At 41.9% G+C, this 26,321-nt stretch overlaps 3 protein-coding genes across 3 annotated transcripts; 1 reads left to right on the top strand and 2 right to left on the bottom strand.

Annotated features, from left to right (window-relative positions):
- Positions 1–468: 468 nt before the first annotated feature.
- Positions 469–10,420, top strand: LOC307263733 (SH2 domain-containing adapter protein E-like). Its single transcript, XM_080044965.1, has 6 exons — positions 469–1,435; positions 3,474–3,600; positions 4,631–4,855; positions 7,188–7,446; positions 7,719–7,838; positions 9,001–10,420. The coding sequence occupies exons 1-6, from the start codon at positions 947–949 to the stop codon at positions 9,182–9,184; spliced, it is 1,404 nt and encodes a 467-aa protein (XP_079901091.1). The 5' UTR covers positions 469–946; the 3' UTR covers positions 9,185–10,420.
- Positions 10,421–15,271: 4,851 nt separating this feature from the next.
- On the bottom strand, positions 15,272–17,705 carry LOC307264424 (protein S100-A1-like; the record flags this gene model as incomplete). Its single annotated transcript, XM_080045835.1, has 4 exons — positions 17,590–17,705; positions 16,158–16,204; positions 15,679–15,832; positions 15,272–15,454 (listed from the first exon to the last, which is right to left on the bottom strand). The coding sequence occupies exons 2-4, from the start codon at positions 16,169–16,171 to the stop codon at positions 15,272–15,274; spliced, it is 351 nt and encodes a 116-aa protein (XP_079901961.1). The 5' UTR covers positions 16,172–16,204; positions 17,590–17,705.
- Positions 17,706–20,505: 2,800 nt separating this feature from the next.
- s100u (S100 calcium binding protein U) lies at positions 20,506–25,825 on the bottom strand. Its single transcript, XM_080045968.1, has 3 exons — positions 25,670–25,825; positions 22,725–22,855; positions 20,506–22,193 (listed from the first exon to the last, which is right to left on the bottom strand). The coding sequence occupies exons 2-3, from the start codon at positions 22,842–22,844 to the stop codon at positions 21,633–21,635; spliced, it is 681 nt and encodes a 226-aa protein (XP_079902094.1). The 5' UTR covers positions 22,845–22,855; positions 25,670–25,825; the 3' UTR covers positions 20,506–21,632.
- Between the last annotated feature and the right edge of the window lie 496 nt (positions 25,826–26,321).

Below are 26,321 nucleotides of genomic sequence, written 5' to 3'. Positions count from 1 at the left end.
CAGATGTGTGTGGTGTGGTCACTTATAATTCATGCATCAGTGCATAATCAACATTTAAGCAATTGAAATAACATCATTATAGGAGGCCTAACTCCTTTTATTCAAAAGCCATTTTAATTCGTATACTTTTACATATAGCCTAGTAAAAATAAAAATAAATAAAAAAACAAAATAAAAATAAAAAGATAATGATGGAGTAGCCTAGTTATAAAGCGAGTGAATAAAAAAAGTGTCACTATACCTGGGCATAGGTCAGTCTAAACTGCAATAGGCTACAGAACTCATATACCCACCTCATTACTGATCTTATTCTACAACGGGCTCGGCCTACAATTAGACATACCACCGCCCACCATGTCCTGTTTCTCCCCCCTCTTAACTTCAGTTACCCCCCTCCCCTCTAGCCTATACTCCAGGCGCAGTCAGGAGCCTCATTGCGATTTGCGACAGAGGAAGGTTGTGAAAAACCAGAAAAGCCACTCTGGGAATGGGACCTCAAATCAGAATCAAGAAGAACTTTGCCTTCTTTCGGGTCATCCCACTCCGAAGACATCTCTTCATTCAAAGGGAATAAACGTTTCCTCTGAGCAGAAGAAGGCAACAGGTGTAAGAAAATCACAAATGGGATAAATTAGAGTTTTTGTTGTTGTTCCCTTTCTTTTTTCTTTTGACAAATAAGCATGTAACAAGTGGCCTACGTTTTTTAAATTTAAATGTAGGCTATTGTACACATTTTTCAAGTTGACAGTTAAGAAAAAAGCCACTGAGTTTTGAAAGCATATATGACATGCTTTAGACAGACTATATCCTAGAATAAAGCAACGGAAGTCTTTTGTTGGAAAAGCTGTGATTTCTAAAAGGTGCGTCTCTGGGGGCCTATAGTGTATGGCTCTTGAAAGTTGTCGGAACAGGCAAGATAGGTGTATTGGTTTCCATCTGAGTTGCAATGGCAAAGTGGTTCAAGGAGTTCCCCATCAATCTGAAGAACGGTACCGACAGGATCCGTTCAGCCTCCGAATCAGGCTCACAACAAACTAAAGTCAATAAAGCAGGTCTGGTGGCCAGCATCGGTACCAAAAGTCGCAAAAACTCCTCATCCGATAGCCCAGGAGGAGGCGGGGGAGTTGGGTCTCTGCTCTCCGGGAGAAACCGAAAGAACTCAGCCGCGGAGTTGAGCAAAAATGGCGTGAGCCCACCGAAAGATGGGAAGGTTTGGGACACCCTTCTGTCCGGGAAAAGTCGCAAGAACTCCAAAGCTGAGCCGTTGATTGAGGAGCAGCACAGGCCTCTGAAAAGCTCCCCATCTGCCAATGCGTTCATTAGCCGCCTGATCCGAGTGGACAATCAGGACAAAACCCCAAACTTCAACAGTAGCACCATAACCAATCAAGTGGTACCTGAAGCAGAGAAACCAGCGCAGTTCAAGACGGAAACCGTGAGTAGCCAGATGAGTCCCTTCACTTGTGACTTCTGTCTGATTCTCCCTATGGTGTCACATTCAATTAGGCCTATTTGTTGGCTTCAAGGCAAAAAAATCTGTGGCAACAAATGTTTATCTTTTACAATAGTTGTATACTCCCACCACACAATGTTCATTATTTGAAATGTGTTATAAAATTATTACACCAGAAAATAACTGCCATTTAATAGAAGCCTACATTTCAGAAGTGCAGCTGCCTATGATGAGTCTAAAAATAATTCAGGGGTTAAATGTAACAAAGCATATTTACTGAAATACAGCACATGTGGTACTTTAACTTGTAAACAAGTTACTTATATTTTCTACTATATTTCTACTATACTTCTACTCCACACACATCAAAAATACATATTTTACTTTTAACAATCCTTCTTGTAGCCTTATGAGAAACTACTTTCGATATCTTAGCCTACATGTTGGTCCTATTTCTTATGTATTTTACTTTTAACTGTGTGTTTACAGTGTGGTAGCTTATTTGTACTTTAACTGAAGTAAACCACCATTGATTGACCTCAGGTGAAAGCAACCTGTAACAGTTCTCTATAACAGAAGCAACAATGTAACAAATTCTACTCAAGCAAAAAAAAAACATGTGGTGTCATCAAAACTGGTGACAATGAGGTAGCGATGACCCAGTCCAAGCTCTGAAAATTGATATTATTGTTTCAGTCGCCCCCATCCCTGCTTTGTATCCACTACACCCATTGTGTCCACTCCTCCCAGTCTGTCTTTCTATCTCTCTTTCTCTTCCTCTCCACCCCTCAGCAACCTCACACCCACCTTCCCCCCCGCCCTGAATACAAAGCTGTGGTCAGACATGAGGCCTTTTACCTTCCTTTCCTCTCCTGTGTGTTATCTGGCACAGTATTCCCCCATTCTCTCACCCCTCCCTCCTTCCCTCCCTTCCTCATCCCTCTCTTTCACTATAGGCCCCCTGGTGAAGGCTATCATGTTATAAAAAGAATTGCGTTATTTGACACTCAGGTGCTATTCCCCCAAGCCCCTTCCAGCTTGGCTTTGAAAAAAAGGAGAAAGATAGAGAAGTCATATAATGGAGATAAAAGACAAATAATATGGAAGTTTTTTTATTTTCTGAAAGGGAGTTAACCCCCATCCCTGATCTCAAATGCATGTGTGCTGCAGGATTGTATGTCACTTTGTGTTCTTGTCTAACAAAGATTCGACTGATTATATAGAATCAAAAGTAATATCATCTGTAATATACAGTAGGGTAAGGTGTGAAAAAGCTCCAAGAAGTGTTGAGTTATAGCATTTGTTTCCACTGAACCTCTCTGAACTGAACAACTTGACAATAATCCAAGCATCTGCTGCTTGATTTAAACAGTAAAACAAACACCAACATTTCCTATAGCAAGGGGAACACAGGTGGAAGTGATTAGAGAGAGGGACAACTTCACTTTTTACGACCTATACCATTGTCTGTCAGCCATTTGCTTGTAAAGAAAACAAGGAATTATACGGCGCTGATCAGATGACAAGACAGTCGGGCATGACTGGAGCAGAATGGAGGTTGTTAACAGGGAGATATGAATGTGAAGAGATGGCATTTACAACAGAGTGCCTCTTTAAACAAGTTGTAAAATCAGGTGTCAGCTCAGCTGAGGATTTGCTGGCCTTCTTTTCCAATGTATGAATAATTAAATTCAATATATAGCCCTATAGGCCTATATATTTTTTGGACATTCATTCTGACAGCTTACACATTTTGCTAAATTATAAGGGGTATTTTCACTCTTTCCTGATTTAATAGTCCTACTTAATTTAATTATATAAAGGTGGATCATGATACAATAATTCCAGGCAGTGATCCTGGACTTTTTTAATTTCATGTGTAGGCTACTAATACCACTTGTACAGGTAATGGCAGAAGTGTCTATGTTAAGCCCTGTATTATTTGGTGCCATTCTGAAAAACAAACTTGAATTGAAGGTATCTAATCATGCATGACAAAAATCTTGATTTGGGTTTACAGCTGATCATTCTAGAGGATTACGCAGATCCCTTTGATGCTCAGAAGACCAGAGAGCAAAGAGAGGCGGAGCGGGTTGGGGAGAACGATGGTTACATGGAGCCTTACGACGCACAGCAGATGATTACTGGTAAGACTTTCATCAATATCCTCTGACTACCTTCTGTTGTAGCTCTGTTATTTCATTCAGATCCTGATTCACTGAATCTCTACAGCTGTTTCAACCACATATGTAGGCCCCCTGTGTGAATAGGGGTTTCCGATTTTTAGTCTCTCCAGGCAAATGCAGCGACAACAAGACCCCCGCTCCCCCAGCGCTCTCTGTGCCCCCGTGGGGTTTCCATAGCAACCGTGCTGCGTTGGGACAATGGGTGTAGTTTCCTGCCCCAGCTTCCTCTTTCCTGTCTCTGTTTCCTGGTACTATTCTCCCTAAAAAGGAAGTTGGCCCTCAGTGCCCCCCCCCCCCCACCCTTCCCTCTCTCTCTACCTCCTCTCGGACGCAGCTCTGTGTAACCCCCTACATGGACCTGTCTGTCCATTAATCAAAACTTCCCAGCATCTAGGAAGACTGATGGTCTGTCGTCCAATCACATGCTCCGCTGACCTTTCATTCCACCACACCATTGTTTCAACTAAAAAGGGGTTACACAATGGCCCGCTGTGAATGTGAAAATGTTTTATGGCAGTCAGAGCTCTTTAGTAGATTTTGACTTCAATCAGTGCCTGTGCTACCTCCAGGCTTTTTTTTCAGAGGATGTGATGATGTGAATGAGTCAATTTATGAGGCTTAAACCTTACAGGGGAAGTGAGCAAGGGTCTGATGTCACTTTGACTCAATAAGGAAAGCCGTGAGAGAGTATAGGGCAGCATGGATAATACAAACACTGTATATTGCAGCTCATATCAGGTACCAGAATCAAACTCTATATGGGAGGGGGGGGGGGGCATATTTGTCTTGCACTGTTGGCACTGCCATCCGTCTTTACTCCTGATTGCACCATATAAAACACATTGAAGGCACCCTACAGCTGGCAGCAGCAGAGGAATGAGATTAGCGAGAAAAAATAAATAGCTGATAAAAATGTGTCAATCACATTTTCTCATGTAGTCTGTGCTTGATTTTAATCTGTAATCCGTTGTTGTTTTTTTCTACCTTCAAGAGATCAGACGTCGGGGGTCCAAGGACCTGTTGAAGGTGTGCGTGGTGATGGAGGCGAGCGAGGGAATGGTGGATGATGGTCCCCTCATGCCATTACAGATATACGACGTCCCATTTGAGGGAGGTGGTGACGTGTTCACGTGGCCCGAGATGGATCCTCGTCCCTCTGCCGAGTATGAGCTGCCCTGGGAGTGGAAGAAGGAGCATATTGTCAGAACTCTGTCAGGTATATCAAATGTTTTATTTTAAAGATATTTTTTTTGGCATTTTTTTATGCTTTATTGACAGTGTAGAGACAGAGTTGAAATGGGGCAGAGAGGGGAGCGACATGCAGAGAACGACCGCGGGCCGGAACCGAAACCGGATCCGCTGCTGGCCGAGGCCCATGGGGGGGACGCCCTACCAACTGAGCAAAGGGCGCCCCTCAAATGTTTTTTTTTAATCGTAAACACATCTGTTGACAAGCTTCAGCAGCCATTTTTGGTAATACTTATGTTACTTAAGGGAAAGTGAGGACAATTTTGCTCTTTTTCATACCTTAATGGATCTGCTTATTATCATTATCTTTCCTCCACAAATAGCAACACTTTTAATACAATCATATGAAAAAGTTTGGGAACCCCTCTCAGCCGGCATTATAATTGACTCTTTCACAAAAAAAATATAAAAGTGGTATGTCTTTAATTTACCAGGAACAGCTAAGTACTGGGATGTTTTCCAAACAAAGATTTTTTGAAAAGCAGTATTTGGTTGTATGAAATAAAATAAAATGTGAAAAACTGGCTGTGCAAAAATATGGGTACCCTTGTGGTTTTGTTGATTGTAATGCCTGTAACAGCATGTAAAACTGATGATTTTAAACACAAAGTTGGTTGGATTATGTTGTTAAGCCTTGAACCTCATAGAATTGTCTGTTTAATCATGAGAAAATTTATTTTAGATGCCTAAATGCAAGTTGCACTTCTCTTTGACTCTCTGCTGAAGTGAGACAGAATGGGATCATCAAAACAGCTCCCAAAAGATCTTAAAAACAAAGATTATTCATTGTCATGGTTTAGGGGAAGGCTACAAGAAGCTTTCCCAAAGGTTTCAATTGTCAATTTCTACTGTAAGGAACGTTGTCAGGGAATGGAAGGACACAGGCACAGTTGCAGTTAAACCCAGGTCTAGCAGACCAAGAAAAGTACAAGAGCGGCATATGCGGCGGATTGTGAGAATGGTTGCACACAACCCAAAGATCACCTCCAAAGACCTGCAAGAACATCTGGCTGCAGATTGTGTATCTGTACATGGTTCTACAATTCAGTGCAATTTGCACCAAAACATCTGTATGGCCGGGTGATGAGAAGGAAGCCCTTTCTGCGCCCACGCCACAGATACAGTTGCATGGAGTATGCAAAAGCTCATTTAGACAAGCCAGCTTCATATTGGAAGAAAATGCTTTGGACTGATGAGACAAAAATTAATTTATTTGGTCTTTATAAAAAGAAGATGTTTTGGTGCAAATTGCGCTGAATTGTTGAACGATGTACAGATGCACCATCTGCAGCCAGATGTTCTTGCAGGCCTTTGGAGGTGATCTGTGGGTTGTGTGCAACCATTCTCACAATCCTCCACCTATGCTGCTCCTGTTTTTTTCTTGGTCTGCCATGCCTGGGTTTAACTGCCACTATGCCTGTGTCCTTCCATTTCCTGACAACGTTCCCTACAGTCGAAATTGACAATTGAAACCTTTGGGAAAGCTTCTTGTAGCCTTCCCCTAAACCATGACAATGAACAATCTTTGTTTTTCAGATCTTTTGGGAGCTGTTTTGATGATCCCATTCTGTCTCACTTCAGCAGAGAGTCAAAGAGAAGTGCAACTTGCATTTAGGCACCTAAAATAAATTTTCTCATGATTAAACAGACAATTATATGAGGTGCAAGGCTTAACAACATAATCCAACCAACTTTGTGTTTAAAGTCATCAGTTTTACATGCTGTTACAGGCATTAAAATCAACAAAACCACAAGGGTACCCATATTTTTGCACAGCCAGTTTTTCACATTTTATTTTATTTCATACAATCAAATACTGCTTTTCAAAAAATCTTTGTTTGGAAAACATTGCAGTACTTAACTGTTCCTGGTAAATTAAAGACATACCACTTTTATATTTTTTTTGTGAAAGCAGAGTCAATTATAATGCCGGCTGAGAGGGGTTCCCAAACTTTTTCATATGACTGTATATATCAAAAAACATCCCTAACTGGAGCCTATTCCAGTTTTTCTGAACTAGTCACTAGCAGCATTTCTATAATAAGGTTATGCCCAGTCTCTGCCTTAGATCTCTATGAATCACATTTGTTAAAAAACAACTCAGGCCTGCTTTCACATCTATATTTTATATGTTGCCTAGACCAACAGCATACTGAACAACATATTGCATGAATCATCAAACCGCTGTCTTCTTATTTTATGTTTTACTGGAGGCTTCGGGCCGCCACTTCACACTCAGGCGTAGATGTTTCTTTACATGAATTCATATCTCCGCTCTTCGTTCTTCCTTACCACCCCAGCACATTTTGACAGCACCGAACGCCCGGCCAAAGATGAAACACCTCACCCCACACTCACCAGGCAGCCCCAGCATCCGCCAGCACAGCCTCAACAACATCAACAACAGCAGCAGCAGCAGCAGCAGCAGCAGCATCTGAGGCAGAAGAGCTGGACCCAGAAGATTCTACGGTCCTCTCCTCCTACCCTGTCGCCACCCAACAGTAACCCTGACAACCAGGCCTGCTGCGTTGACCCTTCCCTGCCCCTGGAAAAACAGAGGTGAGGAGGTAAAATGTTGGGATTTCCCTGTTACATCCATAAAACCTAGATTTTTCATACAGGTGATTCTCAAACTATTTTAAAGAAAGGAACTCCAATGTTATGTGTGCCAGAAAGAGTCCGCATATGTTTCTTATTCTTGCAATAAACCTGACAAAAGTTTGAGTGTTACGAAAGAGGGTTGCTCATTTCCCATGGGGTTTTCTATGTGAATGAGGTTGTAGACTTAATCAATAGCAGATGAATTAACCCCCCCTCTCTCTCACTCTCAGCTGGTACCATGGCTGCGTGACTCGTCAGGAGGCAGAGTTTCAGCTGCAGTCCTGCAAAGAGGCCAGCTTCCTGGTCAGGAACAGCGAGTCGGACAACAGCAAGTACTCCATCGCCCTCAAGTGAGTACAGTCTGGAAGTGCATCGGTTTTGTTTCAAGGGGAAAGAATCATGCTTACTGATCATATACTGTAGTTTGTTAAAGGATTCCAATGTATTTGGCCTCAACAGTTAAAAGTGGTTAATGTCTTGATTAGATTTTTTTTTTTTCAAAACACATCATCCTGCCGCCATAAATACTCAATACAGGAAGAAATGTGTATTAACCGGCAGTTGGAACTGGTCTCTAATAAATGTAGTATTATTGATGCTTGTTTGAGTCACGTTTGCAAGACAACAGTGCCCAGCTGTGGTAGGAAAATGTATTTCCCTTTTTTTTAAATTAAAGTATATATTAACGACCAGCCTATATTTTACGAGAACGACAGGCATAATAACACATTGTTGATTCTGGTCTTTTCCTGAGATTTGTGGACAACAACAAAAAATGTAGATTATAGCTATCAATATTCTTAATTTAAAAAATGTACGTTAATGAATATAATGCCTAACAGTGAACACTTAAAAAAAAACATTATTGCATGACTTCATATACAATAATGATCTTGTCACTGGACCAGTACCATCTAAAGGTACAGCTGTGTACCTTTTACATTTGGTATTTATTTCTACGCAAATACAAAAAAAGAAGTTTTCTGATTTATTAATTTCAAAGCTCCTAATCCTAGCCTAATAGAAAAAAACAACAACACTGAATACTTAAAGAAACAGTAAAACCTTCAAATCTAAGAGAAACATTTAAATTTTTACCTAACTTAATAAATACCTTACAATTGAAAATAAATGGTACAGATATGCCACTATTACTGCTTGGAAACATTTATGTATATGTGGCCCTCGTAAGGGTACATGTAGTTACCTTTAGGTTCAATGATAAACTCTAGGGGGTAAATTAGTGTTATTTGTACATTGGGGGAAAGAAAGGGGCTTCTGCTGTATCCCTGTTTCTGACAGTGAAGGGAAATCAACATGATTTAAGCTATATAATGCAAAACAAGTACTTAATGCTTTTTATTTCACAGATATTCAGTTTTCATGACGGGTCTCTGAGGTTGATGACACATATCGGATCATATGAATTCATATCTTGTAAATCAGTTTTGGGTTGTGGCTAAAACCAGTAAATTTTTGCCTCTATCTTTGCCTCTAACATGTGCGACTCAGGACGAGCCAAGGCTGTGTTCACATCATTGTCGCCCAGACCAAAGAGAACGGCTACACCCTTGACCAGAGCAGCTGTGTGTTCCCCAGCATCCCAGAGGTGGTGCACCACTACTGCACTCAGCGTCTGCCTTTCAACGGCGCGGAGCACATGACCCTGCTGCACCCAGTGCCTCGCATCCATTGACTCCACCCAAGTCCGGCTTCAGTGTAAAACAAACACACTTCTGGGCCTGTGTGGACAAAATGCTTCCAAAAAAATCACTCCACCTCTGATCAATGTGTACTTCTTCTGCTCCGCCCTTGTCAGCGAATCTCACTTAATGTTACTTTCAGGGTTTTCATTTGATAACTTGAGACTACTTGGAGCTTGCTCTGTGTCTATAGACCCTGGATTTCTTCTTCTGTCTTTATTTGACTTTAAAGTGCAGCTGATGCAAAACAACTAAATTGCTGTTTTGCATGTGAACATGAGGGGAGCACAAGGCACTTCTTATAACTAAATGTGACTTGGAGTTGGTTTAGGGACCAAGACTCATGCACAGATGGGATGTTTTTAATTATCCAATTTGAGTCTCAGAATTTACTAAGAATGTGCTTCTGATATTCCAGAGTGAAACTCATTACTTTGTGGCTCTCTTTCTCCCTCTGGTGGATGTGCTGGTACACAGCACCAACTTGCCAACAAAAATAATTTCTTTCTTTCCTCACAATTTTATGGTTGGTAAAAACAAATCTATTCAAAGAGAATATCGTTCAACATATTTGTGATGTGTTCTTATACCTTTTTAGTTTTCTGTAATCACTGTCCCTTGAGGATTTCCTCTGTGTTACTGTGAATGAGGGGGTTTGCTTCTGCTGTTATCTGGACTGTGATGAGCGAGTGATTCCTCCTGATGCAATGTGCTCAGGGACAGAGGATTCACAATAGTTGGTGCTTTTCTTGACGAGGAACTGAGACTGCATTTCATCTGTAGTTTTCAGCTAAACGAGCCTTCTCATTCTGTGGGAAAATCGGTAAAATAAACCTTCAAATTATTGTCATTTGTGGTAAGAAAAACACTATAACTTTATAAGAGGTGGACCCTGAAATCAAGAATAGTTACTATATTATATTCCCCGTAGTCTTATTTTTCTTTGTGTATTCCAAATGTAACACAAACTGTTGACATGGTGTGCGTCCCCGTAATTTAGAGATATATGCTGGAAAATTCTTTGGAAAACTCTGATCTCCAATACAGGCTGATGTTAGCCTCCAGTATGACAATAAAACATGATACAACCGCGGTTAAGTTTAGTCTTGTGTTATATATTTCAGGGTGTCTGCAATTTCCATGTCTCTAAAAAGGTTTGTAGTTTTTGACAGCAAAACTGAAGAGATACATTTTTCTTATGGTATGTGGAGCATAGATAGTGATGTGGAGCCGTGTTGTTCAGACATTGTGTAACAGAGTAGAGGGGGAAAAAAGGTCCTGAATCCCAATGCTGGAGCTTCTCTGTGAGTTTCTCTCTGATCCCAATAAATCAACAACTTGAACAGCAAAATATGATGGTGTTTGTGTCAGTGATGTGCTCTGAAAAGGGAATGATCAAAGCTGTCTCATCATTGTTCCAGAGGGACCAGCCTCTTCGCAGACAAGGTGAATGATTGAATGAGGGCAATTTTGGAGCATTAATGAATCTTTTAACCACGAGAGATGGATGGTGGTTTGAGCGGTTTGGCAATTTGTCTGGAAGTTTAGTACTCCATTTGGCTAAAAGGGGATGGATTATTATGCCAGGCGTGAGTGGAAAGGTTAGCAGGAAATTTCTAGTTGGGGATATTATGTTTAGCCGAGGATCATGTTAAGGACAAACATCTAACGTACCTGCCAGGAGCAGCCTGACCTGTTGTCTGTGTGTTCTTGTGTGTGTGTGTGTGTGTGTGTGTGTGTGTGTGTGTGTGTGTGTGTGTGTGTGTGTGTGTGTATCCAAGGTAAATGCAGCACTTAAAACAAACACAGTAAGAGTAGTATCATTAAGGCCATGTCAAGGACGTTTATGGCGAGGGAAAAAAACAGCAATTGACACCATCCCTCTTTCTTTCCCTCCTTTTCTTACGTATCGTTCACTCCTCTCCTTTACCTTCCTCACTCTGTCAGCGTTATCCGAGGCTGATGTCTGTCTGTCAACTGTTTCTCCTTGACTCTCAGTGAGGACACTGCCACTGTTTACTTCTGTTTGGTGCCAAGAGTTTGTGTCTTAATTTATAAAGGCAAGTGAGCCACAGGTCTGGGTTGCGTTACTCTAAAACCAGGGTAAACTATCAGTGTTCTCACTTGATGACGTGTTCTATCTCATGGATAACTGTTTTGACGAGGTTGGCTGGTTGTAGGTAGAATAACTTTGGCCTGAGTAGCTAAACCAGAGAAACCTGTTATTGGAAGAGGTATTAAGACCATCAAGTAAGGTTTTAGTAATATCAGCAAAGTATACTGTGTGTGTGTGTGTGTGTGTGTGTGTGTGTGTGTGTGTGTGTGTGTGTGTGTGTGTGTGTGTGTGTGTGTGTGTGTGTGTGTGTGTGTGTGTGTGTGTGTGTGTGTGTGTGTGTGTGTGTGTGTGTGTGTGTGTGTGTGTGTGTGTGTTTTACTGTTCTGGGAGTTCGAAGTGGGGCTTGTTTGAACTACTTTAGTCCAGTGGGCACCTCTAAAGGGTCATGAGATAAGTCTGAGGAGCAGTGAGATGATTAATGGGATATAAAAGAAGAGTTTTTGCTCTTCTTAAAATTTAAATTAAACCATTATGTAAGATGTTTGGATGTGAAATGAGGAAATCATAGACATTTGGCTTGTAATTGATCACAAGCCATAAGAGATGAGGAACCACTGGCTTTAAAAAATGCGGTGTATTTAAGAGGATGTTTTATAGATGTAGAGGAGTATTTTCCTTCCAAAACTGTACTTACGTTCCGATACTAATACATGTAATGTTTGTTTATGTTCTTTATGAGTTGAACAGGTTACTCATAGGTGTCCTGACACCTCTGTGGCAGTGTGCGGCTGCCATAAGGTGTCCCTCTGGTCTTCCATCAAGATGGATTTCATGAACCTGAGAAAAAGCCAGCCGTCTCAATTTCTACCCAGGAGAGGGGGAGCTACACCTGGAAAGGCATAACTCATGACACGATATAGACCTGGAGCCGCCTATGCTACTGTATACTTGAATGAATAATTTCATGTCACCTTCACGTGAATGCAGGCCTATACTGTGCGACGGCTGCCTGGCTCAGTCTGATAGACGTGATGGCTTGACATCTGGGTGTCGCTTGACCTGCTCTGCTGGTAACCGAAGTGTTCCTGCAGTGCTTATCTGATGTGTCAGGGGCCAGGGCTCAAGAGTCAGTGACAGGGCCTGGCTTTGTAATGCTCATCTCCTCTCCTCACTCTGGCAGCACCTGCCACATGCGATCGATCAGCCAAGACTTGTGACTTTTATCTCCAATCAGATCTTCTGGTAAGGGCAGGCATGTTTTTAGGTGCTGATCGGATGATTTGCTCCAGCTATTGTTTATCCCAGTTTGGTTAGAAAAGACCAAGTGACTGAAAATGCAGTAACTACTCCAGCGCATGAGCATAGCCCATTAGGGATGTCTGTCTCACCCTGGATCACACCTCGGTTAAATGCCCCAAAAATCATTGAACAAACATTGCCCACTTCTCTTTTACTTCACACAGAATCACGTAGGATTTTATATAAAAAAATATAACAATACATTTTGAATCCACCTTTTTGGCTTAGGAGTTATAAAAAAAAGAAGTGAGTCTGAAGTGAGTGGTCAGCTGTTTCACCAAAGATATACTTGTTTCTATACATTTGCATTTAAATTGTAAAGAGGCAATGAGAAAAGCCTGATAAAGTATGTAAGGTTGTGTTGAAAAACATTTTATTTTTTTCCTATCCCATTAATCATCTCAGAACCCACAACCTTTTGGAGCGGGCCCAACTCAAAGAGGGGAATCACTGGGCTTTACTATCCAACTGTATGTTATGTACTGTAGTTCAATATAGCTCCACCTCCTCCAGCAACACAATGAAGATGTAACTTATGCATTGATGCGTCTCTAGATACTCATGCAAGACTTTTACTCACAAACATTTTTGATTGGTACTTTTACAGAAGTAAAAGGATCTAAATTGATATTTTACCCCCGAGGGTATACTGTATGTGTATTACCATTTGCCCACTGTTGCATTTTGTTTTTATTCGGCCTGTGTTGTCAAGACTTTTGAGACTGTTCCTTTTGGTATCATTGAATGGTTTCCCTTTTTAATCAATGCAGCGTACAGTTCCCTGAGATAACTCACATTTTATTAGTTAGTAATATTTCTCATTAGCATTAAGCCTTCCTTAACATTTCCTATGACTGCTTTATCTTTATTTTGTCCACCCTCTTATGGCAGCAGCTGTCTTATTGGTCTTTTGGAATGAGCAGCAGGTAAGCGCAGCTGTTAACAAGCTGTTTGTTTCCCCCTCAGGCTACAACAGGGTTACAACAGGGTTAACATTCGTGGACACAATTTTGTTTTGTATTGTTCACCTATCTGCAGGCCGAACACGTCAAGCTCAAATATTCAAACCATCCAATCGGAGGAGCTCTGGAGAACACAGCGAGCTAAAGAATGAAAGCAGATAGGGTGAACCCCGCCCATAGTCGCTGGCTGACCTGGAATCAGTTTACTGGGCCAAGGTAAGAAGTGCTCGTCAGTGTTCAAGTCACAATTATACCGAAGGGTGAAGAAATCCCTCTGGAAAGAAGGGAGAGGATATGGGTGGGATTGAGCTGATAAGCTTTATTTTCCACCTTCATATTTTTAAGTGACGAGCAGCTGTAAAGGCCAATGAGGTGAAAGGAGATGTGTTGACTTACTGTGTGTGTGTGTGTGTGTGTGTGTGTGTGTGTGTGTGCGTGTGCATGCGTGTGTGTGTTTGTTAGACAGTGAGAGACACCAAGTGTGCTAAGAGTCACAGCAACTTGAACATTCCTCTGTGATTATACCACTGCTTTCCAAGTTACATACTTGACTAATGCACTCCATAAATTGGATCCACTCCCGGCCTTTGCAGCCCTTCCTTCATTCACAAACACGCTCAGACACACGCATGCACACAAACACCCTTTATCTTCCCTCACACCCTCTCCCTTTCTCTCTCTTTTTTTTCTTTCTTTCTGTCCTCACTCTGTTTCTCTCTCTTGAAGAAGTTTTCCATGCAGATCCAAGTCAAACATCTGTGTCAGCTTATATCTAGTGGAACAAGACTTGCAGGATATTGTTGGCAGGATGTGTGAGCTGGAGCAGTTACTCTGTGGGAACCCCCAATACACACACGTACACATATGACGCACACACACACACACACACACACACACACACACACACACACACACACACACACACACACACACACACACACACACACACACACACACACACACACACACACACACACAAGCACACACACAAGCACACACAGACTGCTGACATTGTTTCTCTCTCGCATCATACAACTTGATTTCCAGGAGCAGCAATTCCTGCCCGGCATGTTGATGAATACAGTTCACCGTGAGGGATTTATAAGAACGTGAAACCAGACACACCACATTAAATAGTTGGTTAAATGCCATGTTTAATATTTTGAAGAATGCCTTGGTTATTACCAAAATCGGATTACAAAATAGGCGTGAGAAAGGCGATAATTCACATTGCTTTTTGATTTTTTTCAACACTGAGTACATACAATAATATGATAATCTGTTACTCAATATATGTTCACAAATTATTCATGTACAAGAAGTGCTCAAACATCCTGTTGTGCCATCTGCAAACATTATAACTTTCCTTTCTTTCCAGACTGTTGCCTTATTCTGAACATACAAGAAAGCTGGTAAAACTGCTAGTTTTTATTAGTTTGTTAAATATACCCTGTTCTGTATGTAAAGTTTCTCACTGCAACAAGAGCAGTGGAACTAGCTCCAGATTACGATGTTTGCAGAGGGAAAACAATGCTACTGCCAAACTGCCCCGTGTTCTGTGCACCCACAAACTATATCTGCTGGGCCGCTCCCCTTGTGTGTAGTTGAAGTGTTTATAAATTGCATTGCAAGACAAAAAATCCAACTATCTCTATCCCTCTTAAATTTACAGTCCCCTTCTCCCTCTGTTTGCCTCTCCCTCCCTCCCAACCATCCCCACCTCTCTCTCTCTCTCTCTCTCTCTCTTGCACTGATTCAATCTTTTATTTCTCTGCCGTGCTTCCTTCTGTGGGTTTCTCGTCTGATTTGAACTCCAGGAAGAAGTCGTTGCAGGCCACAGTGAGGGCGCCCATCAGGATGATGAACTCGGTGAAGTCCACCTCCCCGTCGTTGTTGGCGTCCAAGTCGTTCATCACCTTCTCAACTGCTTCATTATCTTTGGAGCTCTGTCAGCGGGGTACACACACACACACACACACACACACACACACACACACACAAAGAGAGAGAGTTAAGAATGTGTCCTCTGTTATGCATGTGTGTTGGCATACATCACTGCGCAAGCCTGCCTGAACTTGCGAGTCTGAGTATGCGAGCGCATACCTTCGCTCGTGTGTCGCATATTTGTAAACTGCATCTCACATATTTGCCTCTTGACACACTCTCTTACCCCTAAGTAAGTCCCCAGCTCCTCTAGTAGCAGCTCCTTCAGTTCACCTCGGCTCAGTGTGTACTTGTCGCCCTCCTTCCCTGAGTATTTGTGGAAGGTCTTTATGAGCATCTGCATGGCACTCTCCAGGTTGGAAGTGGGTTCCTTGGACATGCTGTGGAAGGTGATCAAGGTCAAAAGGTCAGAGTCTGCCACTAAATGCCCGCTCCAGCCCAGCTGCATGTGCGGTCACATAGCAGTCAGGGGTGAAGCCACCTCCAAGAAAAAGGGATAGTGGCACAGGCGGAAAGGTGGATGGAAGGAAACCAAAAGGTCCAATAACGCTCTGCGTGTAGTGCAGCGCTTATTACTGACCCCTAATTAAAGTAATGTGGTCACTGTGTGTGTGGGACCTTACTGGGTTTTTTACATTGCAGAGGTTTGGATGGAAAGATGGAGGATAGCTTTGGAAAAGCTTTTTTTCGAACAATCTTACACACATTGTGTCCGGCATCTTGGAGCTTCTGGTGATGGACTCTTGGAGAGACTGTGCACACACACATAGACACAGATAAGGCACTGTCAATGATGCAGAGTTAAGAGTGTGAAGACTTTACATCTCAAATTGTAAAAAAAAATAGTGCACAATCACGATTCATGCCACCTCATTCCCTGCATTTCAAATAAATGGTAGTTTGAAGAACAATTGAGCCGTGTTGATTATCCACGTGTCGCTCTAGTAAGCTGATTTGGTGATGTTTATAATAATTAACGCTGTGGTATCAGTTAAAACGGGTTTCAGTGTGAAACACGCATTGTTTGATTATGTTAACAGCCTCATCACTCAAAATGGAAACCAGATGAGAAACGTTATACTCCTCCGGTAATCCCATTCAGAAATTAAGGTACAGAGTAACCTGAGGTGCCAGAATACTGTATACTCTAACCTGTTGACGGGGCCTCTCATTCACTTCCACTCTTGCTCAGTCACATTCAAATAGCCCAAGTTTAAAGTTCAGGGATATAGCCAGGGTACCTATTTAAAAAATATAAGTCTATTGTCGTGAGTCGAATCCAAAGCAACGCAGCCTCTCATCATGATGCAGAGCATTGAACAGGAGAGGTCAGGGATGTAGGCAACGGAGACAAAAGAAGAGGCGAGTGGACACCTATAGGGGTCAGCTGTCTCACTGGCTGACACAATACAATAGGAAACTATGGAGACGAAAATGCTGTCAGTAACATAATATTGAGTCTGGTTATAATGAATATGTAAAGTTAATGATGGAACAATATCCACCTTAAGTGACATATAATTAAAAATAGGATATATCGCGCAACCCACAATAAAACAACGAAGTGCTAAATCCTTCACAAGCACAACTATTGAAAAATAAGAAAAGGACAGCACTCCAAGTTTTGCTGATTCATAGTGTAAATACATCAGCAAAACTTGTTGTGAAGTGTAATTAAAAAATTGGTTTAAAAAAAGATTAGTACAGAAAATATTGATGTAATGTTTTGGTACATCACCGCCTTGCTTATAGTTGTTATTCATACATTTTATTCTACATGAATATCTACATATTGCCACACATCCCTATGGGTGTCGCAGGTTTGGTCTTGGCTTGGTCTATGCCTTTCCTGTTATGCTTTTCTCAAAGGACTTCAACATAAAGCAAACAGTACCATTTACAAGAAGAAAAATGCTCAAATCACTCCCACAATTTGGTTTTCAAGGCTTCTTTCTGCTGAAGGTGCCTACCACCCAGTGTCTTCCTGGTCCAGAGGTTTGTTTTGATTCTACAGCTATTTACTGCAGTTGCACAGCAGATAAAGAACTCTTTAATTTGCTTTACTTTAAAAGGAAACCTGCTTCAAATAGAAAGGAGAAAGTCCAGTAAAGCAACCCCTTCGAAGCACCTGTCTTACCTGAGTGTTGATGGAGGGCCTCCTTTGTCTTTGAAGAGGTGCAGTCGACTGAGCCAAGGCAGAGATGGATGGGGAGAGAGTTTGCCAGTGTCTTAAATATCACCTGCCCCTCTCCCTCCTCCCCCTCTTACATAGTCCCTGTTTCTGTTTCTCCATACTCCCTCTCTTTCTCTCTCTCTCTCTCTCTCTCTCTCTCTCTCTCTCTCTCTCTCTCTCTCTATCACTTTGCAGGTGTCTCCCCTTCATCTATCCATTACACACACACATACCCACACACGCACCCCCCCCCCCCCCCACACACACACACACACACACACACACACACACACACACACACACAGAGGAAAACTAGATTCTTGCAAGTACAGGGTATGTAAATGTCACAGTTTTATTCAATATTAGCCATTACACGTTACATAGAATAAGCGAAAAGTATACAGTGTAACATATTAAGTTGAAATACTAGCATAGTGGAGTTTACTGGAAATTAAGAGTGGACTGAAATGAGTCCAATTGCTAAACACACACCCACACACACACACCCTCTAGTACTTGGCAGGAAATAAACAGAGCACATCAACTCACAATGATGAAAACCTACGCAATCCTGGGAACAGTCCCATGATTGCATGTTTTGACCCAGTGAGCCTTGAAAGCAAATCCATATACATTTATGTACACTTTGGATAACAACTCAGAGGAAACTTAACACAGGCTTTTATCTTCTATGTCACATACTGAATGAGACTTATTATGAGGCAATGAAAATCTGTCTGCAAGCACTCCCTGTTTCAAATCTGCTGTGTTTCGTTTCAGTATGTTTTTAATCTACACAGGGTTAAGGCTGGGTGGGGTTTACACTATGGGACAGTAATAAAGCTGCGAGGGGCAGACAGTTCAACCTCTGTGAATAAAAAAGTTAGCTGTCATAGTCCCCTGTGTCCATTTGCTATTTCATATAAGCTGAGATATAATACTTTCCAGACAATGTTTAACCCAGGTCTATTCACTCTAAATCTGTCTGTAGTGCAAGTCAAGCAATTTCAAAATAAAATGCCAGTTAAGTGAAGTTTGCTTTATCCAGTTTTTTCTTTCAATACTTTTGCACACCATGATTGTTTGAGAATAAAGAAATAATACAAATATGCACAAAACATGCCCAGCCTATAGGGAAAATGAAATAAGGTATGCAGCTTGCCAATATATGTGTATTTGTATACACGTATATATATATATACACACAAATACATATACACTATAACTAAATGCAAGCGCCTTAGGCCTATATGTACAGTTGAACAGAAAGCTTTCTGTAGATGGTGCAAGAGAGTGATATGTTTCCATTATTCACAGGAAGTACCATGGTTACAAAATGTTTTAATATAAAGAATATGGTTTTAATAAAAGAAATAAGAATAAAAAAGTCTTAATTGCCCAAAATGTCTAATAGGTGTGTTAGTAATAGAGCATGCAGGAAACACAGCTCACTATGAGTATAAGGGCTGAGCACAGTTGGTGTGAATGAGATCGTATTTGCAATGGGAGTGTCGCAGTAAGGCAGCGTGACCACATGGTTTATTTGTCTTGCCCATTTTGCTGCTGAGCAGTTTGAAGTGCCAGGTGTGCTCTCACAGTGCATCAGGTGCATATTTGGTAGAGGGCCCAAAATGTGTGCGCCTTAAGCACGACACAGCTCGCCAGGTAGACATTTTACATAGCACGCCTGCAACCTGAGCTCCTTTCTCATGGCTGCATTATTAATGATGAAACAATTTACTATTCATTAAATTGTAATTAACAAATTACATATAATGTGACAAAAGAAGCACGTTTTCAAGTGATCTCCATAGTGGTCCAACAAGAAAGAGTTAGGTTCAAAAAGTTAAATACAATGAGGCCACGTCGAACTTAAATATTTGGCCACAATAATAAATGCAATACAATTGTAATACTAGCAAATAATGTTCTGGTAGCATGCAACCTTTTATGTAAAATATCACACCACATAGATTCATATTGATGGCTCAGTATTCTTTGTTTTATCTTTTTGTTTTACAAAAGCACCGCCTCCGACACTGATCGCTCTGCCACCTCATCTGATGGGCAGGATCACTGGAGCCCGGGATTACTTTCATGTAATTGTTTGTGTCCCAGGCTGTGTTACCCATCAAAAGCCTAATCCAGTCATTTCCCAAAGCCTGTGGGACCCAGGGATCCAGTTGCAGGTCAAACAGGGTCTTTAAACTGTATGCGGGTGTGACTGCCAAACAAACATGCAAGCCTGAACAAGCGTGCTAAAACCAGCAAAAAAGCAACATCAATTTTGAAGAGAACCTCCAAAAACAAAGCACAAGTTTCAGTCACTGCAATCAAGTGCTAGCAGGAGGAGTCACCCCAGATACCATCCTGCACTTTTATGGATCAATAAGTGGAATCTAACCAACAAATAGTTATGCACTAATTGTGTTGTAACATATGCAAGATAGAAATTGCCACAGAGTTACACCTTCTTTAGGTTTCTTCACTTCTTTGTGTTTGCTACCTTGAACTTCTCTACCAGTTTTAATCCCGGATTAGTACTGGATAGGGGTTGCATGAACACCTTCCCTGACCTTCTGCTCTAGTCACCAGCCCAGTCTCATGGGACTATTTTGGGCTCCCTTTTGACCGTAAGGGTCCTTGGGTGTGGATTCCATTCTTGAAACTTAATTATTTAGCCCAGGGCCACACCTGATCTTCCCGTTCCTAATTCATTTGACAATGAGTGAAGAGAATATACGATAGGACATGAAATTAACCTCTCTGGGAATTACAAAAAAATAAAAAATGAAAGAGGAAGAGAGCCCATAAACTAGAAAAAGATGGGGTAATATGGAGATGAGTACACAATTAAGATGAGCTTAAGGAATGCAAAGCGTCAGCAAAACAATTTGTTTATTGTCATGCCAAATTAGCTCCATAGCAATGTGAAATAAAAATGTGAATGTAAAAAAACATGTAGTGTTATTGAGATATTTTTAAGGAAACCTTTCAGCAACAGTTAGACATTTTCGGAAATTTCTTGCCTAGATGATTGATACCACTCATGCCTTTGCGTTAAAAAATAAAGCTATAGCCAGCAGCTGCTTAGCTTAACCTAGCATACACTCAGGAAAAGGGGAAACAGCTAGCTTGCCTCTAAAGCTCGCTAATTAACATGTCATGTCTGAGCAGTTAAATCCGGATTTAAAAAACAATACAAGATATAACGTGCTAATTAGTGAGATTTAGAGGTGCTGGTAGGCATTTTTTGTCACATTTTGGACAGAGCCAAGCTAGCTATTTCTTGTCCTAATGCTGAGCAGTGGCTTCATATTAAAATGACACGTATGAAAGTGGTCGCGATCGTCTCAGCTAACTCTTTCCCAAAATGTCCAAGTATTTATTTAAGCCATTAGTGCTTCGCAAGATGTACACTGCTGGTGTTTTACAAAGGACAAATATGCAGTGAGTAGTGGCGAGGAGTTCAAGCAGAGACCCACATAAAGGCAAACGTTTGGGAGAGGACGGGGTTTAAACTTAACATCTTGACTGCAGTGGCGTCTGGTAAACATACAGTGACACTTTGTCCACGTGTACCGCTGCAGGAAAATCATATTTTGCAGTAAGGATTTCACAGGGATATGGCATGCATATGATAGTGTACGTCTGCATGCTATCATAGTGTAATATCATATTGAGGTAAATGTGCCATATATAGTGGGATGCACATGCTGTACATATGAACATAGTGGTGACTAGTAGTAGGCCTACACAGCAATATTTCTGTCATGTACATGTATTATTCATCACATATACGAAATAGGGAATAGGGTTTACTTCAGGGTTTTGGGTTTTGTAGGTTTTATCTATTTTTTTTGTATTTTAAAGTTGTGGTACGTGGTAAACATTTTTTTTGCTGCTTACCAACTCATTGTGGCACTAATGCTGTTGTGTAGTGTTGAATGTAGCCTAAGCGTGTAGTGTGATTTATTAATTTTTTAAGGAAAGGAATGGATTGTCCCCTATGAGGTCGCCTCCTCTGTCTTCTTCTCCACTTCGTCCTCGACGGCTGCAGCCAGCTTCTCTGCAGCTTCCTCCACCTTTTCCGTTTCCTCCTCCACCTTCTCTTCGTCTTTCATGACCTCTTCTACTGCCGCCTTTACAACCTCCGCCACCGTAGCTGCCGCCACTGGGTTCTCCTCCTCGATCGCCACTTCCGCCACCGTCTCCACCTCCGCCGGGGGTTCTACTTTTACTTCTATCTTGGCATCCGCATTAGCCTCTACCTTTATTTCAGCAATGGACGCCGCCACCGCTGGCTTTGGCTCGTCATTCACCTCAGGTTTTGCTTCCTCCTTTGCCTTTGTCTCAGGTTTGTCCTCCACTTTGTCCGGGGCACTTTCCGCCACTTGTCCGGACGCAGCGTTTTGAGCAGGCTCGTCTTTGGCCAAGGCGCGCTGCTCACTGAGTGAGACCGCCAGGTAGCCGACCAGCTTCATGTACTCCTCAAAACCAACCTTGCCATCTTGGTCCGCATCCAGTCCCTGGCCCATGTCTTTGACCGCCTCCTTGCTCTCTGAGTCCTGGGGAAGTAGGACACACACACACACACACACACACACACACACACACACACACACACACACACACACACACACACACACACACACACACACACACACACACACACACACACACACACACACACACACACACACACACACACACACACACACACACACACACACACACACACACACACACACACACACACACACGAGACAATCAAGCATGATGATGAGTAACTCTACCTGTACTCTCAATGGTGAAATCACTTGACACGATTAGCAAATGACCCTCTATCAGTGGCTCTATTTACATTATAATGCATGCAAATGTCATCCTATCATATCAGATCACTTTTTCCCTATTCATGTATATAACATATACAGTGTTACACCACCCTTTGGTCACAATGCTCACCTCACGTTTAAAATCTGGGCAGGTTAAGACTGGCCAAGGATAACACAAGACAACTGCTTGCTTCTATGTGAGGTGGTTACGTAATGTGTGTTGGGCAACATTTCATAGAGGCTCAAGGAAGATTTCCTAACCGAAAGGATGTTGGAGAGCTGGTTCTTGACGAGGTCCTGGAACTGTTTCTGTCCTAGACTCTCCTTCCCCTTGGAAGACTTTAAGTAGACTGTCACCATGGTCTTTATGGCGTTCTCCATGACTCCTCTGTCTGGGGATACAAAGACAGCAGTGTGAGATGGATGGATGGATGGATAGACAGACAGACAGACAGACAGACAGACAGACAGACAGACAGACAGACAGACAGACAGACAGACAGACAGACAGACAGACAGACAGATAGATAGATAGATAGATAGATAGATAGATAGATAGATAGATAGATAGATAGATAGATAGATAGATAGATAGATATAACTTGTTGCATGCAATGTTAGGGAGGAAGTTTCAGGATGGTACGGTTCAAAACTCAGTCAAGTGATCGTCACATTCAGTGGAAAATGAAACAGAGGATCTCCACGTGTCCATGCCATGCCACTCGTTTCAGGTGTTGCGTCTAAAGTCGCAATAAGGGAGGGATGGTGACGTGAGATAAGCGGAGAGGGCGAGAGGGAGTCTGATTGAGAGACGAGCTGTGATGCACAATGGAAGTTCTGATCTTTGATAGGTCATCTGATCTACTGAAGCTACCAAGGGGACTGGGCTTCACATTACCTAAAGGGATTACCTAGTCCCTGTCTGCTCCTACCCCCCCCCTCCATTCTTTTTCTCTATCTCTTTTAGTTCCACTCTCTCTTCCTTTGCCTGCCACTGTCTCATCTTCGTTTTCAATTTGTTGCCCTTTTCTTCTCCTCAAGCCACTGCCTACACACTGTTGAACACAAACACACATAACAAGGAGGCTTGAAAGGATTTCTCTAAGCTTTCATTACACACCGGATGCAAACTCTGATTAGCACACGATGCACACATTTTTTAGACCACGTCAAGACCAACGACTTACATAAAGACACGCTTGTAAATTCAGTTCTTGACAGATGTAAAGATAAACTAAGGATGTTGTGTGTGTAGAACATGCCAGTATGTGACACATCTTTGCAGGAATTCCATTCATTGCTGCCTGTGTAGGTCACTTAGACAGGAATTTACAGGCAAACTCCGAGCTAGTTTGCCCTGCAGCGGTGAGGGGATGATATGTTCAAGGCGACTGTATACAAGTCCCTCAGCTTTCTGTACTCGAACGCAAAAGCAGAGTAAACAAGAGCATATGCAGGTAAGAACACACAACAGCCTCCTCGGGTTTCAGCTGATTGGTCATTTGGAGGGGGCAAACTAATATCTCAATTACTGAAGTGCATGTCACACACAAACACACCACAGCAAAGCAAACTCTCCATAGCATATAGGGGCCAATTAGGGCATGTGCCTGTTAGACTCATTATACCGTGTGAGAAAGAGAACCCTGCCACTACAGCCATTAAAACCTAATATTTCATGCAACCCCCTTTCAGGTTTCACTCATTGACCTACTGGTCTCAAACTGTCAATTTACTGTGACCTATTATGCCACCACAAGAACACAATGCAGCCAAAGGTCGCACAGCCATGCAATAGAGTGAGAATACATTATCTCATCTGACTGATTGCCTATAGCTGTCACTGAACACTAGTTATAAAGTTATGAGCATGGGTTAAAAGAAAAAAAACATTACTTTACTTTGCTTTATCGTTTTAAAAATGTTCAACCTTTGTTAGTGTCTTTTGTACGGTTTTTGGTTTATAATAGATAGGCTACAGCCCGTGTTTTGTAGGAACTTAAAGGGGACTTCTTCCTGCAGGGTGACACACCCTCTGCAGCCTGTGTACACACACGGTCCTCAGCGGCTCTCAGTGAGTCCTGTCCGAAAATACCTATTTACTTAATCCTTGGATTGACATTTCTATCCATTCTCACATTCATTATTTACCTAGTGATCTGTCTTAAGGTGGAAATGCCTGCTCTCTGGGCAGTGTTCCAAGACGTGCCCTAATTTCAACAAATGAAGCCAAGACCTGCCGCGTCAGAGCTTCAACTTGTCCAGTTGAAGAGGCAAACTGACCCTGGTTATTTGTCTTATAAGAGCAAAAAAACAACTGAGCAAATAATTAAATATACAGGCCTACTACCAGAGGTTTCCCGTTTCCCTCCAGAGCCCGAAGGAGATTGAGTGTTGCGTTTCCAAATGGGCGAATCTGATACGGTATGTGCGCAGAGTAATGACAATACTACCGCTCGTGTGGCATAAAATATTAACGGAGGAACAAGTTAGGTTGTGGCTGTAAATTGTGATGAGCAGACAGTGGCAGGCAGTCTTTCATCCAATTCCTCGGGTTTGAAAATACCGACCACATTGACGCGTGCGCAACACTATCAACAGGCATCAGATGTGCCAGAAACCATCGGCATTAACACCAAATGCAGTTTCATGTATTTAAAAACAGTATTGAGAAAATGTGTCACAAAGGATACGAAAATCCATCAGCAAGCCAAGCTGTTAATCTTATGGGCCTCTTCATAAAAAGCATGACCTACTGGACGCAAAATGTTGATTTTACGCAAAATTGCGCTTTAACGCGCGACTGAATATATTACAGATAAGCCCAATACTCTTGCCACATAAACTCACTTACATTTTTGATAGGCTGTTTGCAATTGATCATCAACTTGACAACTGATCTCAAAATATCAGATACCTTTCAGAGAGAAAGCATATGGCAATTTAACACGGTCCATAAACCCGAAAAATAAACGTAAATAGAAGACACATAGCCACAAACTATTAACATTTACTCGTATGTAAGTATAACATGAGCCTAAAAAACCCCTGGAGTCATAGAAACCGTCCTGCAGTCAGACCGCGGCCAAGTTTCATGGGATGGCTCTTGCAAGAGTAGATCGAAACGTGGCAAAAACGATGACCAAATACAAATGCTTATACGCAGGAGAAACGTCAAAGAATCCAAAATTACGCATTCAACTCACCGTATACCGTGTGCGGGACAAGAGAAGTGTATAAATGTGCACAAATGTGAGTTTCTGCCCTCTTCTCCGCCTTTCTCCGCTGCTTTGAGCCCAGAGAACTTGCCAAACTAGTAGGACAGCAAAATCTCTTCCGTGATTTGCCTCTTTTTTTTTCTTTCCTTAAAACTTTTCCCCCTGACAAGTCAAAGGGCGTGTACCTGGAAGAGTGAGAGGGAGAATTGGGAATCTGGAAGAGCGCGACTCTAACTGACAGGAAAAGGGAGTAAAAGTGTATCTAAACAGTTATACTTTGGTTTTTATAGGAATTATCTTTGGTTCGTGGGCCAGCTGTTTCACGTCATGTGTGATTTGCACGGTTTCACGCCGACTAGCCAGGCTTGTGGCTTGGAGCGGCTTCATCTGCGGGGACGAGGAGACAGGGCGGGTGGGATTACTTCATCCGCACAAGGCTCAGGCTTTCAAAAGTATAAAGTCAAAACAATTAAAAAGTAAAACTATCATTGAGAATCTTACAATCCTAATGACTAAGATGTGTCATTACTTAAACTTATGCAGGCCATTTTTTGGGGACAGTAACACATATTCAAAATACAATTGTCTTTTGTGACAGTAAACTTGACAAATACAAACTAAGAATAATAGAATACATTTC

Source organism: Ammodytes marinus, assembly GCF_949987685.1.
Source record: "Ammodytes marinus genome assembly, chromosome: 17".
Classification (NCBI taxonomy): Eukaryota; Metazoa; Chordata; class Actinopteri; order Uranoscopiformes; family Ammodytidae; genus Ammodytes; species Ammodytes marinus.
This window is presented reverse-complemented; position numbering and strand designations above follow the sequence as displayed.